This window comes from Augochlora pura, chromosome 6 (assembly GCF_028453695.1).
Source record: "Augochlora pura isolate Apur16 chromosome 6, APUR_v2.2.1, whole genome shotgun sequence".
Taxonomy (NCBI): domain Eukaryota; kingdom Metazoa; phylum Arthropoda; class Insecta; order Hymenoptera; family Halictidae; genus Augochlora; species Augochlora pura.
Window position 1 is genome coordinate 4,263,645 of NC_135777.1, and position 17,042 is coordinate 4,280,686.

The 17,042-nt window shown below is 40.2% G+C and overlaps 1 protein-coding gene across 5 annotated transcripts in view; it reads right to left on the reverse strand.

Annotated features, from left to right (window-relative positions):
• The window catches only part of LOC144471027 (venom dipeptidyl peptidase 4), a 370,685-nt gene that overhangs the window by 324,597 nt on the left and 29,046 nt on the right, over nt 1-17,042 (reverse strand). Inside the window, exon 1 of one of the 5 annotated variants that reach the window (XM_078182681.1) lies at nt 8,229-8,424. The exons of the other annotated variants lie outside the window; for them this stretch is intronic. Coding sequence (XP_078038807.1) covers nt 8,229-8,258 — 30 coding nt within the window. The 5' untranslated portion in view covers nt 8,259-8,424. Of the gene's footprint in view, nt 1-8,228; nt 8,425-17,042 lie in introns of those variants that run through there. 5 annotated transcript variants of the gene reach the window in all.

Here is a 17,042-nt window from a genome sequence, read left to right on the forward strand (position 1 = left end):
CTTTCACGTGCAAACGGGTTGCCCAATCTGCGAATTCGACCCTGAGGAACACAACCGGTTCCCGGAACAAGCGTCAAACTTGTTCTCCTATGTCATTACGAATTGTGCAACAACCAGCATCCAGCCGCTAACAGATCCTTGGCTCGCATTTCGAGACATAAACGGAAGTGTACAAGCGGAACTGGCAAATGTTTATCGAGAAAATATTTGAGATGCTGTTACGAACCTTTCAGTGACTCTAGTGATAATGTAATTGCAGGGAACATTGTGGAATCCTCGAAAAAGGAAATTATTTAATCATCAATTTCCCGCTACTATCAATCGCGACTGGACAGATTTTATTTCCTTTAATTTCGAATCGGATGATAAATAATTATTTGAAATATTTCCGACGTTCAAAATAATACTTTGATATTTTCATTTCACAGATGGCAGAGAAGAGCAACTTTATTTTATTATCGGCTCCAATAAATTATTTTTAAATAATTCTTTGTTCGAGGCACTTTTTATTTCAATTATTCGCTCGAATGAAATAAATAATTTCGGATGACATTTGTTTGATTAATTAGAACTGAAATTCGTACGAGTTAATAAGAATTCTTGAATGAATTAGAGTCGAATTATTTTAATAAATATTTTTTCCATATTAATTCTAAATATCATCTTAACAATTATATGCCAAAGAATCGATTCCGTCGATGTCCAGAAGATTTAATTCTACTTGCAGAAGCTCGTAAGCATTGAAAAATGCTGCTTTCCGATTCGTCACCTGTCTACCACCGAGTTTAACATAAAATCTCATGTTCGAACATCCAGGTACCCGTTAATATCTGCTCACGGATAAGAAAAGATCACGGTGAAACTTTCTGCACAGGCATTTCGCTATCTGGAATCCTCTACTCCGTAACCGCATTATTAAGAACTTCGCGGCGTCTTCATCTGTTGCGGAAAAATCGCTATGTGAAAGTTCCGCGCGTGTCGATCAATTTTACTACTTTCACCGAAGCGACGCGCCGGATCCGTGCAAGAATATCCATGGGAAATAGAATCGTGCACGAGCATGGGTCTCGGAACGATGAGCATGGAATTTTTGACAGAAATGATTCCATCTATTTGTACTCGAATAATTCTTTGCTCGATCGTGCGTGTAGTTTCGAATGTAGAATGTTTTCTTTATACGAAGGAGGATTTTTATGAAATTGTCTTCGAGGAAATTATTCGACAGGTGAGTCGAACGATATTTTTGAAAATTCTAAGGGTGAAGGATTTGTTACGAAAAAAATCGTAAAAGAATTCCAGAGATTTAATTCCAATAAAACTATAAAAGAATTCCAAAAATTCGATTCAAATAAAATTGTATTAAAATTCGATTCGAATAAACTGTGAAAAAATTCGAATAAAATTGTAAGAAGTTCCAAAAATCTGTTACGAACAAAGATTTAAAAAATCCTATAGGTTTGTCTCGAATAAGATTTCAGAAACGGTTCGAACCACTTGGTCGACTAAATTTTGATCCGAATTGCGATCATACTCGTTCCGTGAGCGCGACACGAGCCTGAAACGAAGCCGAAGAGCCGGTCGATCGGATTTCGCAGAGGGTTTTTCGTTGGGCAAGTGGCTTTCTGTAAACGCGACCGTGTTTTTACGGCATTGTAAATCGAAACGTCAATAGCGTGGGAGAGCGTGTCTCGCAGCGGAGACACGCGTTTCACACGGCGTCATTATTAATTGAGTTTACAGAGAAACCTTGCCATAGTGCGCGCGCGCGCTCGCGCTATCGGGCGCGATGCGCAGGAATGCGCAATGTTTCACTCGGAGGACGCGCGTATTTTCGCTGTTCGCGTTTACGGCTTGTTTCCATGTAATCGTTTTATTGGATTTGTGTCGAGGGTATGAAAAGCATCGGGACCCGGAGATCCGGCTATCATTTATTAACGAAACGTAATCGGGTTGTTTAAAACGCGGCTGTCGCGTTTCCGTCGCACGCGCGCAATTAGGCCCGGTTAATTAATGAGGCTGTTTACCAGCAGGGAGACCAACAGCGACACCCAACGACGTCTGAAGACTGAGGGGGCGTGCCAAGATTTAATCACCACCCCTTAATCCTTTCGAAGAAATCGATCTTTTTCTTTTCGATTTTCTTAACACTAACACTACCGATCTTAAACACGACTTTAATGTATATTGTTTTATAGCAAGGACGAGATTGAATTTATGTAAGCTTTTTAGAATTTTTGTTACAGAAAGAAGTTTTTATTGTAGATATTTTTATCATAATAGAAAAATGTCAGACGAAAACGTGTTCTTTTATAGAAGAAATAAATCTTATTTATCAACAATAGTAAGAGAACGATATATCACCGATTTATATTCTTTTAACAAGATTAAATCCTTTGTTCTACTCTAAATGCAGGTGATTGTCAATGATAAGCGACCGTCTCGACGTTAAATAAACAAATGGACGGGTCAAGAACAAGTTTCTAGAGGAGGAGAAGGGGTTGCGGTGACACGCGCGAAAAGAAAACTGTGCTGGCGTCGAAAGGAAGAACAATATACACAGCGTAATGAATGGTCGTGTTACGTTAACGGACTGAAAAAGTGATGCTGCGAGGCTCCCGCGCTTTTCTCTTCTTTCTCCCGCTTTTCTCCCGCTTTTCTCTCTTCTTCCCCCTTTCACTCTTCCTCTGCCTGCCTTTTTTTGTCCCCAAATCTTTTTTTCTCTGTCCGCCTATTTTCTCTCTCTCCATTTTCTGTCTCTTTATACGTCTCCATTTTCTATATCTTTCTTTCTATGTTTATTTTCCATATTTCACTATTTTCTATATCTCTATTTTTCATATCTATTTTCTATGTCTCACTATTTTCTATACCTTTATTTTCTATATTTCGCTGTTTCGATATTTCTCTGTTTTCCCTATCTCTCTACTCTCCATCTCCATTTTCCCTCTATTTTCCCTCTCTATTTCCTCCCTATACTTTCATCGCTCCATCACAGATCAATTTCCACAAAACGAAAGACCAACGCGTGAAACCTCACAAAATTCTCACGACGGAATCGAACTGTTCAAGCTGTACTTTTAATCCCACTATTAAGTAATATTAAACTAAGTTAAATTTAACATTAATACAATACACCGAGCAGAACAAACGTCTTCGACAAAGAACAAAATAAAATGAATTAGAGTAATACTTGCGAGCGAGAGAACGAACGAATCTTTGATTACCGTCCGCGATTCTTTTCATCCATCTGTTATCAGCAAGTAAGGAACAGTTGAACGCATTGTCTTAACAAGAGTCGAGCAGAAAGAGTTGTGTGCATTGTTCCGTGGGAATATCGATGCGTGCTTTCAACAAGTGCCTATTGTTAAATTATCGGTCGATTTTTCGAGTTATGTAGCAGCGTGTCTCGCCGAGCTATAATTAGATTAATGATTGCTTCTTATCAGTTCAATTGTATTTCGTTACTACTCTCTCTCTCTCTGGATCTTTCTATCCATCTGTCTATTTTTCTCCGTCTCTCTCTCTCTCTCTCTCTTTCTCTGCCTCTCTTTATTTCTCTCTCTGTCCCTCTCTCGGATGGTCCGGATGGAGGCGTAAGAACGAAAGTCGGAGAAGCGTCCGCGATAAAGCTCCAGATAAAAACTTAAGCCGCGATTCATCGCTGGAGGATTTAAGCAGGCGTTACGGAGAACGCTCGACGATTCCTGTTTCCGTGGTTTTCAACTTTCGAATAACTCGCGGAGATTAGGGGCGGCGACTCAAAGCGAAATGAATAATTAAGCTTCCAAATTAATCCAAGTGGCTCCCTGCATACTCCACCGTCCTCTTTTACCCGACGAATGTATAAGCTTTCCGTCCTTCTCATCTTTCTCTCTCCTTCTCTCTCCTTCACTCTCTCTCTCCCTCTCTTTCATTTGCTGTATATATACACCCCTTTAGAACCGACGAGTGTCTTATGGTTTTTGATTTCGAGCCGAGGTACACGGTTGTCGCCTGGTAATTTGAATCTCGTCGCAGCCGCCGCGCAACGCCGCGACCAGAGAGATTGAAATGTAAATGCCACTTCGTTCGGGACCACGGAATAATTACGGTACAATCGCAAAATTCCCTGCCAGCTTCTGTTAAACTGAAAAGTGGAAAAGTTTCGGTGTCCGCGGGATCATTTGTTTAATACTCTGCCGGCGCGCTACCTAGTCATTTTAGAGGAGGAGAGACTCTTTTCATAAAAAGTCTTTCTGCGAAAGACCTTTTTGTACAAGTCATTTTAAAATAGTATTTTTGCGAAAGCTATTTCATGGAAGTCATTGTTTGAAAGTCTCTTTATAAAAGATATTTTGAAAGAGGCATTTTAAAAGAGTCATTTTATAAAAGCCAATTCGAAATGGTCTCTTTAGAAAAGTCATTTTATACAACTAATTTCATAAAAGTCATTTTATACAACTAATTTCATAAAAGTAATTTTATAAAAATATTTTTATGTAAAGCATTTTATTTAAAGTAATTTTCTGCAAACTAAAAGAAAACCATGCAGGTGCTCGACCGATTACTTTCGTTTATACGTCAGATCTGCGGCCACAAGCTCGGATGCTTCGATAGCTATATTATCAGAGAGACACGGATACTTCAAAGATTCTTTAGAGCCGGTCAGAATCCGGGAAGTTCCGAGTAGCCAATCATTGAAATGAAAAGTCAATACAGATCCTAGATAATGGCGAAGGTAAACACGGCGAACGAGGACAAAGTTTCCCAAGTCGCGGCAATCACGAAATAACGGTCAAGGAGGAAGTAAGAGAAAATTATAGTTGATTGCCTTCGCGGCAACGCAACGGTAACTTCTACGAAACGGACCCAGAAACAAAGAATAGTCTTTGTCGCTTTCGAAAAACTCTCGAGACACGGCGTTTCCGGTTTAAAAAAAAACGCGTCCATCGAAAAACGGCATCGATATTCATCGATACGACACAGCAGTTTGGATAAACAAATTGCTCAGACAGCTCCGATTAATTTTTATTTATTGCTTTATCCATTTTTAATTACAGGTGGACTCCTAATACTCTCTGCGAAATATTGTCTGCTCATTTGACAGAAAATTGGCTGCGTTCGACGAATAAATGATCGAGAGAAAATATTACTCGAAAAAATAAAGAAAAATCGAATATGACTGTACTCGCCTAATATTCCAAACAGATCGCGTATCGACGGCAATAAATCCGCTTCAATAAATAAGACCTCGATAAAACAGCTTGCATGGACCGCAATAAATTAACCTTTGGAAGCAGATAGAAGCCGATCCGTCAAAATCGAAAGGTCGATGTTTTCTCAAGAGAAGACTGTCGACGATTAAAGAGAAATTACGGCAAGGCCAAATTCAAATTGCGCGCGGGTTTAAATTCGAAAGTAATCTACGGCGGACTAATTTGCACAGTTACCTGGCCGCGTTTGTTCGCCATTGCTGCATACGTCAAGCAATGATTCCGTGGTTAGCAGTGGGTCACGGCAGGAGCAAGCAAGTCTGGCTCGGGAACCAGTTTCGAACACGCTCACTTGGCCCGAATTCTCGCGAGGAATGCCCTCCGCGTCGGCTCTCTTACCGCCGAAATAATAACAATAATAATTCCCGAGGAACTTCATTGCGCTCTGTACAATGTATATTATACGACGGAATAAGCGAGCTTCGGCTTAATTATACTGTTACGTCATCCGAGACCAACGAAGAGAACAAGAGAGAGAGAGAAAACGAGCAATGAAATTAACGCCGCTCGGACGGTCGTGCTCCCCGAATTATGGTCTCGTTATTATTTTATTTACCAGTCGATGTTTTCCATCGCTTCGCCTCGAGCTCCTTGCCCCCACGGCTGAAGGAAATATTTTTAGCCAAGTGGAAATTATTCGCGAACGCTTATCTTATCGCTGGATGGAAACAACGCGCGCGGTGTTGAAAACATTTAAATGCTAAATGACGACGGATACCTCGTTATGGATTGTTAACGCTTCTTCTTTTTGATTTATATACGCGCTAATGAGAAGTATCAACAACGATTTGTTACATTTATTATATTTACTGTATTTCATATATTAATTTTTTTATATTTATTGTATCACGTTCACTGTATTATTGTATTACATTTACTGTATTTATTATACTGCATTTATTACATTACATTTACTGCATTTATTACATTACGTTTACTGCATTTATTACATTACGTTTACTGCATTTATCACATCACGTTCACTACATTTATTACATTCATTATAGTTTTCTACAATTTTTTACGGCGATTCGAATTACGTAGAAATTAATTACACCACTGACAATATTTTATTAAAAATTATCCGTTATCCGTCAACCGAATTAAATTTTGCCCGGCTCTAAATAAACAGTGCAAGCCGCGCAAGTGTGGATCGCATGTGTGCACATTGTTCGCCGAAGACATAATGAAGAGAACAATTTTCTGTTTATCGGTCGATCTTTATGCGTTCGTGGCGTGCGGGAAATTTGCGCGAGGTGTAATCAAACTTTTATATTAACAGTAATAAATATCGCGGGCAACGCTGCGACGTTTTGTTCGCTCGGCGACTTCTTCGGCTCGCTGAAATGTCACGCATGGAAAGTTTTCCGTGTCGAATCGGATCATTGCACCGAGTGTTACGATCCGGGACAACAACAACTGGTTATGTGTAACGAAACAACTTCCCCGATTATAATAATCGCTGGACTGCCGGACTTCGTGCACTTGTTACAAAAAACCGTACGACAAGGCGAAATAAAGTGCTATAATATCGCTGGAAATAATTGAGAAGGCAGTCGCATCGTTGTTAATTAAAATGATATGAAATCATTGAGAAATAAAAAACCTATTAAAATGATTATTATAAATAAACCTGATAAAATAATTTCATTTCTGTTCCCCAAAGTTAAAAAACTGTTATTTTTTCTCAGAGATACGCGGTTTTATAATTGTAATGATTATGCTAGTATCCCAATCGTAATAATTATTATTATACTTTTTAAAAAATACTATCGATTAAAATCGAATCTGCGCGAGACAAGTGCGCGGTCTAAAAATAACGATGACGATTATTTACTATGAGAAACATTCTGGAGAATATAAAACCAGTATCATATGCATATCGCCGTACAACTCGGTCTGCCTATCTTTATATCTCCATCCTGACCTTTTTTCAAACCTCCTGCACTAACGCGAAGCTGCACACGAGTGCGCGAATGCAATTACGAAATTGCCGCTGCAAAGATAATAGCAATTCATTCTAATTAATCCGCATGCTCGAGAATTGATGTATCCAATGAAAAACATGTCGAAAAATTAAAATAACGAGAACCTATAAAAAAAAACAACATAGCATGTCCTTCGGAAAATCACTGACAACCACTATTGCAAATTAATCTACAAAATTTACATGTACTAAAATCATCAAAGGAAACACAAATAACAGATCTACAGACCTACAAAGCTGTTTCAATCGACAGATCCTCTAATAAGTAACCTCACCACTAACTCACATTTCATCCCTCGTGATCACTATAATACTAAATCCGCACGACTCACACCTGCCGAAATCATGAAATAAACCACAAGCAAAAGTTCTAAGACCCGCGATACCACATCAATCTACATATCCGTTAAAAACGTCACAGTAAAACGTGTCGACGCGTCCAAAATCGAACGCTCGGCAAGAAGCCCCTAAATCCCTCGGGATCGCTATACCAAATAAATCCAGTAAATTCGCACGTACTGAAACCGTCCACCGAAACACGAACAATGGATCTAAGACGCATAAAATCCGTTTCGCCGAACAGGTTCCCGGGAAACCCCACCGGAAACGAGCATCGTCCCGCGCGAGCCGACATTTATAAACCGAACTCGGCCGCGGCGTTCGATCGGGCGGAATCGATCCCGTTGTGTTCCAGGGGAACAAAGGGGACACGGTGGCCGAATCCGCGGGACACACAGTATTAATCAATCAGCGCCGGACGGGCTGACAAAAACAGAGACACGATATTCTACATGCGTCCAGGGAGAGTGGCAGGACGGGATTGATGACGGCCACGGTGAAGTTTCCAGGGGGAACGACCGTGCAACGGCGAACGGGTCGCCCTGGACGGAGGTCGGGCCCCTCTCGTGGGAGACCAGCAGGTAACCCAATTACGTGATCCGGCCGCGAGCGGTCCGCTTAGGTAGAAAGTAAGAAAGGTGAGCGCTCACGTGTCGGAGATATCGGACTGGGAACGGCATCCACGGGCCTTGGGTTATCGCTTGGGTCAGCTGTGAGAATTGTGTCCCGGTACCCTCCCGAACGGTTCTCGAACGGCACCCGATTTCCTCCGATTTCCGCCGATTTCCGCCGATTAGCCTCGCACGAGGAGAAATACGCGGGCGCGAATCGCGATCGGGAACACGGTCGCGCGACTATGTACGTACGACCGCGACTCCTTCGCTGTCTCAGGTGTTTCAGCGTCAGCGCCACAGCGAACACGCTCGGCTCGGCTCGGTTCTCTTCGCCGCAGGTGATTGTCGTCGACGCGGATCGTAGAAAGGAGAAGTTTCACCGTGCAACTATAGAACGTGTATAGCGCGCCTAAGCCTCGTAGGATCTTAACAGACTTTTCGATGAGATGCGCATCTTAAAACGACAACCTACACGTGGTCACGTGACGGGATAGAAACTGAACGGATGCCTTTCAAAGATTCGAGAAATATCCTGTTGCCTTGCCAGCAATATTTAAAATGATCAGAAACCTCCCTCTAAGCCTATTGTAGTTTGAAATAAAAAAAAAATAAGAAAACTTGGCGGAAAGAAGTAATACCAACTACATTCTTAACAATCCTATCGCAATAAAAATAAATAACAGTATCGCTGACGTTTAAGACAGTTCTCCGATCGGGAAGATCGACGCGCGTCCACAGTCGATTTCACGAGCACTAAACACCAAATTGGCCTAGCATAATGGACGGCTTACCCGGCACAGCGAGCGCGGGTATTTTATAAAATAAATGTCCGTTTGATCAGCGATCGGTTCCGAAGTTGTCCTGCGAAATCCGGCACGGATTTAATGCGAATCGAAGGAACGTTTAACGGGAAACGACGGCGCAGTTGGAACGCGATCGTTTCCGATACGATTTACGCGATCCGGTTAAGTGGCGGCGGCCCTTAAGGTCGGCTCATAAAAATATTTTCTCGGCGAACATATTATTCCGCGATTTTCTATTCCCTTCTTCCCGAGTCGCCTCATTTCACCTCGATGCCATTCGATTTCGTTTCGCGCGTGCTCGAGGCAACTGGCGCCCGCGCGTTATTCAAACGCGTTTACGAGGAAAAAGACGGCGCTGCCGGTTCCGCTCTGTTTAACTCGATTTTGTTAACCGGTGCTTCCACCTTCTCCTCCCCCTCCTCCTCCTCCTAATGCCCCGTCGAATACACGCGCTTCATTCTTTTACAGTGGAGATAATGGTAAATAGGAGGAGCGTGAAGCGAGTGGCTAATGAGACGACCGTTGTGACGATGTTCGACGAATTTCAATCGGCTTCCGTCCGATTATGGTATCTTTTACCTTTTTAAGTACTAGGACGAACATTGAAAGCGTTTCTTTTCTCTGTGTTAGTGGTAATTGACTGCCATTTGATTAAATATTCATGTTGAGATATTTAAATTCAATAGTGATATATAATTATTGGATATTGATTTGAAGACATTTGCATTTAATGATAATATATTAAACACTTACTTTAAATCGTCTATAGCTGTACTGATAATCCCGGTACGCTTAGTCGTTCGAAATATTTCCGATAAATTTTTTTCTAGGGAACTATAAAAGCGTATAGATTTCCTAATATTAGAGGGATCGTCGAATTATCGAGAGGTATTCGCTCTAACCAAGTTATTCGGCCAGCGGAAAGCTATAAAAACGTTCGTAATTTCAACGTGGAATTAGACGCCGGTGATTTCGTTCGGAATTATAAAGCAGCAGACTGCGGGGGCGTCTTTCATTAAGAGAATTAAGAGATGAAAAAGAATTACAGAGGAGTATTACAAAATGATAAAATACAATCGCGATCTATTATCGCTGCTGCGACGATTTAATGCCGCTGTAATTGCCGCGCGATTAAAACCGGGAATAATCGATGGAATCTGAGCGCGGAATTCAAGAAAGTACAACTCGTCGTTATTTTAATTTGCTGCTTGCGCAATTGTTACGTAAAGCAAACGCGTGACTTAATAATAATAAGTATGAACCTTGATATTATATAAGGAGAGTATATTTATTGCATTGTTTAGCAAAACGGTAGCAAAGCTTTTGCTGCTGTGTATGAAAAATGAAGGTAATGTTTCCATTGCATTTCATGGAAAATAATGGCTAATTTCCATTATTACATTTTATGGAAAATAATGGCACAGTTGCATCATTGCTTATCGGGGTTGGAGCATATTTTATTCGAAGAATTTATTCGAGGAATTTATTCTAATCAAATTTTATTCGAAAAATATATTCGAATGAAATTTTATTGGGAGAATTTATTCAAGAAATGTATCCAAATCAAATATGACGAATTAATGAATTGAAGAGTTGAGTACAATTAGAGTCGAAAAATCGAACGATTGCACTTGGTATTTCCATCGATGAGAAACAATTATTAACAGTGGAAACGGTGATCTTGTTCCGCAGGAACTTCTCGCGAAATAAAGCCGGTCCTATTCAATTTACCGGTGACCCGAGAAAGAGCTTCCCCAGTTGATCCCGTTCCATTCGCGAGGCTCGAAATTTTGCTAACGAAAACAAGGAAAAATGAACAGAATATAATTTTACGCGGACTTTTTCGTTTTTCCGATAATTTCTTTTTAATCTCTCCAGAATATTGAAATACCGGCCCGCCTCGCCTCTAAAAGGGATTTAAATTTCATTATAAATTGAAATTTATTCCTCGATCCAAGGGCTACGGCGGTATTTTGCACACATGAATATTGAACTTTTCCGCACACTTACGATAAATACGTGGCGGGAACTTTCCACTCTGGAATTGTTAATAATAAAACCGACCGATGCTCGAATAAATCGTAACGTGAGGGGTTTAATGGAACGCGTTGATTCAAATGGCAAATCTTAATCTGCCGTGTGCGTTATATAATCCTGACGCGGATGAATCTGATTGTTTCAAGGAAAAGATACTGATTTCGTCGTAGTCGTTATCTAGCTTTGACGAAAGAATTTAATTTCATGCCGCGTTTCAGGGCCCGATTGTTTTTAGGAAACCTACGTTCTCTCGCGGAACCAGGACGGCCATTACTATGTTGCAGAATCCCATTTGCCCATTGTTCTACCCGCGAGTATTTCTTTTTCATCCTCGCGGAAGTATATTGTTGCGTTATTCTGCTATTTACGCGTCTCTGGTCCCCGAGTTTATTTGCACTGCAAGTAGGAAAATGTTGTGTCTCGACTGTTGCAGGCAACAGAGACGGTCGTTGTTCCAATCAAATAATGTTAAAAAAGTTGCAAACAACGCGAAACTAACCAACAGTTATTTCTCGTCGGTGGAATTGCTATCCGAGCTAATTGTAAAGACATGATGATCACGACGATGGGACGATCGCTTAATTAATCTAACAATAATCACGTTAGTTGCTTCGCCACGCTCGAAAGCCGCGTCCGCCCTCGGTTCCGGCAACGAACCGTAATTTGTACAAACATTTTCTGCACACTGCGGCAACGTAATCAACATTTTTTCGGAAGAGAGCCGCTGCTGCCTCGCAGCAAGAGCATTTATTGTCATCAGTAGTTTGTGACGTTAATATCTTCTGTACACCGGCGCCACGTAATCGAGGGTTGCTCGAAACTTTTTAGAACGAGAGTTTGCAACGCTACCTTGCGGCGGGGGCATTTTTTCTCATCAGTAGTCCGCGACGTAAACATTTTCCAGGACATTTGTAAAGGATGGGGAAGATGCGTTTCTTCGGCCGGCAATTCACAGAAGTCAAAAACGATGTAGGGGTTGCACACTTGCAGTTAGATCTTGTTCGTTTTGTTCTATTACAAGAGCGAGAAGTCGGACATTGCTAATTTTTCAGAGCATATGTCATTTTTATCTTTCATGGAAATTATATGGAATTATAATTTATGGAAATTATAAAGACGTAGTGGTTGTAGAAAATCAGTGTTTTACATTTTGTAATTTAATATAATTTAATATATTAATTTAATACAATTTATTAGGATCTAATGTAATTGAATATAATATAATATAATTTAATATAATATATTTTAATAAAGCTTACTTTAATATAATTTAATTCAATACAATCAAATTGGATTTAATGCAATTTTATTTCATTTCATCCCTCGCATTACTATCCCACAATCGATATTACTACATACTCTCGACGAACAATATATTTTGTGAAATAACCGCTCCTAAACGCGGTCAATACGAAACAATAAATCGATTAATTCGTTAGAATAAAACTACATGGTCGCGTGATAGACAATAGGCAGAAAAAAGGGAGCCGGCTCGAGAAGAGAATAAACGCGTGTGGAGATTTTGTTTTTTGTTTCCGGCCTGTTCATATATTTCCTTAAACCGTGTTCAAAATTAAAATTCCGTTTCCAAACGGGTACGCGCCGCCCGTGTTCGGCCAGCGAAATTCTCGCAGGAATTAATGTTCCATTGTAGATTTTTAATTACGCCCTTCGCCGGGATTTATCGCGACCCGGTTCGCGCCGTGACGCGCACCTGACGCGCGCGCGCGCGCTGCGCAAACTTTCCACGACCGGCCGACTGACAATCGCGCGGCGCACGAGTCGATTCTAGGATTGCATATTCATCCTAACTCGGAAAGTATATATCCGTCAAATGGAAAATATATTTGACCCGGCTGTGGAAATATTCGCCGAGCGTGAAATGTAGTCGGCCGAACTCGAGAAAACGTCCGACAAAAAACTGGCGCCAATTTGTTCGCCGATGTTTTATGGTTTCTGAAAAGCTATTCCTTCCCGAGGATTTCTTCATTAATTTTTCAACGGGCTTTTCCGTCCGACAATTATGCGAAATTAATTGTACGCGCAATTACATAAATCACATTTCCTCAAACAGTTTTGTGACATTAATTCTACGTACAAATTAAACGAAATATTAATTTGTACATACAATTATATAGAATATAAATCGTAATAAACTACAATTAAAAGGGATATTCATTGTACATGCAATGATCTAAATTATATTTCTCAAACAATTAATTTCGACGATTTCTTTCGAATCTATTCATTGAAAGAGGATGCTTCCGTCGCGGGATGCAGAAAGCGGGCGTCCTTTCGCGTCGCGGTGCGAAACATCGTGATCGGCGAGCATAAGTTATTCAACCGGACCCCGCGGAAATTGTTTATGCCAAATTTGCCAAGCATTCGTCGCAGATTGCGGCGATGCTGCTCTGCCACGAGCTTATCGCGCCGCGCTCCGCTCCGCGCCGCTCTGTTTCAATTTGATTCGTTTACACGCGAACCGTTCAATCAAAATGTTATCGCCCCGACTCAAGCCGGATTTAATGCAAACAAAGTCCGCCGCTGCGGATCGGATTTTGCCAGCTGCGACTGCCGCAGGAACGAGTGTCGGGCAAAATCGAAACAAGAATCGGAATATGTTCGAACACGCGCCGCCAATCCTGCTCCCGGCCATTCTGAATTAATTAGAGGAGCGTGTAATTATGCATTCGTACCGAAGAGGCGGCTCCCCGACGGAATCTGACCTGACAATAACATTTCGTCATCGTTTCGCGATTATTTATACTGTGAACGATCAACGATGCTTTTGTTTGCAATTTCCAGCGCCGCGCGATATTTTCAGTCCGATCGAGTTAATGGATATTTTAATTCAAACTGTATTAATGGATTTTTTAATTCAAACTGTGTTCATGGATTTTTTAATTCAAACTGTATTCATGGATTTTTTAATACAATCTGTGTCCATGAATTTTTTCATTCAAACTGCGTTAATGGAAATTTTTATTCAAACTGTGCCTAGTGGATTCTTTTTAAATTCAAAGTGTGCTTTTGAATATTTTAATTTACACTGTGTTGATCGATATTTTTAATTTTAAACTGAGTTACTGCATATTTTAATCAAAAATATTGTAATAGATTTTTAATTCAAACTATGCAGATAGGCTTTTTAATTCAATCTGTGTTAATAGAAATTTTTATTCAAGCTGTATTAGCGTTTTCTTTTAATTCAAAATTATCAAATAATTTAACTAAAACTGTGACAGATTTTTTTATTCAAATCCTATTACCAAATTTTTACATTAAAATTGTGCCACTAAGTTTTTCCATTCAAATTCGGTTTGCTGCGTTTTTTAATTAGAATTATGTTGCTGGATTTTTAAGTTTGGAACGAATATGCTATAATGTTCCCTAATCGCTCGCTTAGGCCGACTCGTTATTGACCGCTAAAAAAAAAGAGAACTATAAACATGCAGGAAAAAGCTCTGTGCAAATCGCAAATGGGGTGAAATTGGAAATGTCACGCGGATTGGAGAACACGCGCAAGGGGTCACGGGTTGCCTGTGGTCAGACATAACGCTCTACTGACCTAACGGCGACATTATTCATCCTTAACACGGTTTATTGTTCAATAAACGCATCATTTTGAAAGCAGTGTTTACCACGCAGCTGTCAACGCATTAACAATTATTTATCTCTCAATATACACGACGCTCGATGATTCAACAATTAACAAATGTCAGCAAATGTCTTAGCAAATGTCCCGGACATTTAATTATTAATTAAAATGATGAGAGTTGCTTGATTTCTCTTTTTGAGAGCGGTATCGTTATTTTAATCAATTTCATCTTCGTTCGTCCAAACGTATAACTAATAAAGCAATCTCGATTGTTTTCGTGACGTCAACGTGACAAACATTATTATTCCAGGTGGAGGAATAATTAATACGTATTGTTCAATTAAAAGTACCATATATACTATAGTGAAGTGTACGATTCATTGTGTATGTTTCAATATTATTTCGTCTGGTGCAAATAGAAGATAACGTGACAATGGGAAGAAATTTTTGGAAATGGAATATACAAAAACGAAATACAAAGGAACAAAAATTAAATAAAAATACAAAGGAACAAAAATTAAATAAAAATACAAAGGACGAAAATAAAATAAAAATAGACAGGACGAAAATGAAATAAAAACACAAAGGCGAAGATAAAATGGAAATGCAAGGGATTAAATGAAAATGCAACAAACAAAGATATAATGAAAATACAAAGGACAAAAATAAAGTAAAAAGATCCAAAGGACAAAGATAAAATAAAAATACAAAAATGAAATTAGAATACAGCATTAAAAGATTAAGGATTACACTTATAATTGAAAATGTCCTGAGTAATAAAAAAATTCGAAATAAATGTCTCCTGCTCGGGAAAAAGAAAGTTTGACAAATGAACAAACTTTGTTAGGAAACAATGATCGGAAGGCGGTTCTCCGGCAAAAATAAATCCGTCTCGAAAGGATTAAGCTCGACGCGCGCGACGGAGTTTTCGCGTGGCAAGAAGCCGAGAGAGAGAGAGATCGCTGAAAGCCGGTGTGCCGTACCTGGCCGCAATTAACAGGGCTCTCTTGTCGCTCGGTAGCCGAAGAAAAAAAAGAATGTTCCATAAACAGCTGGATCGCCGCCATTTAATCGTAATCTGTTCCGGCCGTTTTTATTAGCCCTTTCGCGTCGAGGATCGCTAATTACTTGGTAGATTAATTCCCCACCCACGAGCGGCGGCCGGCGCGGATATTACGGGAGATTAAGTTGGTCTTTTGCGTCATATTGCGAGCGGCAAAGCATTTCTCTTCGTGCTTTCGCGCGCAAAGAAAGAAAGAAGGAACTGTCGACGGCTACCTGTTTTGCGAGCGACGATACGATTTTACCGTCGGGCTTCCAACTTTAATTGCCCTACCTCGCATAATCTGACAAGCACCCTGACCGATCCGTTGCTAATCTTGTTTACGACAGTCTAAAAATTAGGCTACCCGGACGAGTCGCTGCCAATGATTTCATCCGGAAGGATTATGGTCGGACAAAGCTGGGCAAAAAATGGTCCGAAAAATTTTTAACGAGATTATGTCTTCTGTCTATGGGCTAATTCAGTATCATTTTTCTAGCAAACGCTTGTTAGAAATAGCATGTAATTGTTTGCGATAGTTTCTGATAAGTTTACAGTAAACTTATACACAATATGTAATAAATAGTTATTTTAACTACTTGTAACAATTATAACTGCTTAGGACAACCAATTTACGATAAGTTTACAGCAACAGCTTACTGTAACTAGTCAATAATAACTAATCAATTTTATAATCAAATTACTTCACTGGTGATTCTATATTCTTATAAATTAGTTTCGACGAGAAGTTGTTATAAACCATTATAAATGGCGATAAACTAGTTGCAATAACTAGATATTTTCCGCGGAGTGAGCCGAAACGCGTCGTCGACTGTAACAAACGCGTCGATAATCGAAAAATGATTTTCCCGTTGCACGTCAGCGGAATTGCATTCGCTGGATCCAATTAACAGAATGCTAAATTAAAAATAAAAGTGGAGCGGCGGCGCTCTTAAACGTTCGAAGCGGCCGATCGAAAAATAATGAACTCGCGTGTTCTTTTAACGAGAAATGACGTCGTTTATACATTTACCGCGCCCGATCGCCGATTTATGGATTTTCTAGATTTTCGTGCGTTCTGCACGGGTTTTATAGGCGCGCGAGCTGATACACAATTTCCCACAGCAGCTTTGTCGAATAAAATGCCGTGCACTCGTTGCATAAATCATTGAATACCGTCGAACAGCAGCGCGATAAGATCGAAGCTGATCTACTCGATTTTTCCCAACGGCGATTAATCAGTCGAATAAAAACCGGGCAGACTCTAGTTTTGTACGTTATAGCGAACGACGATATGCTGGCCGATCGACGAATTTGAATTCGTCAAACGTTCATATCGCGAAAAAACGCCCGGCGTTTTTCAGCTTTCG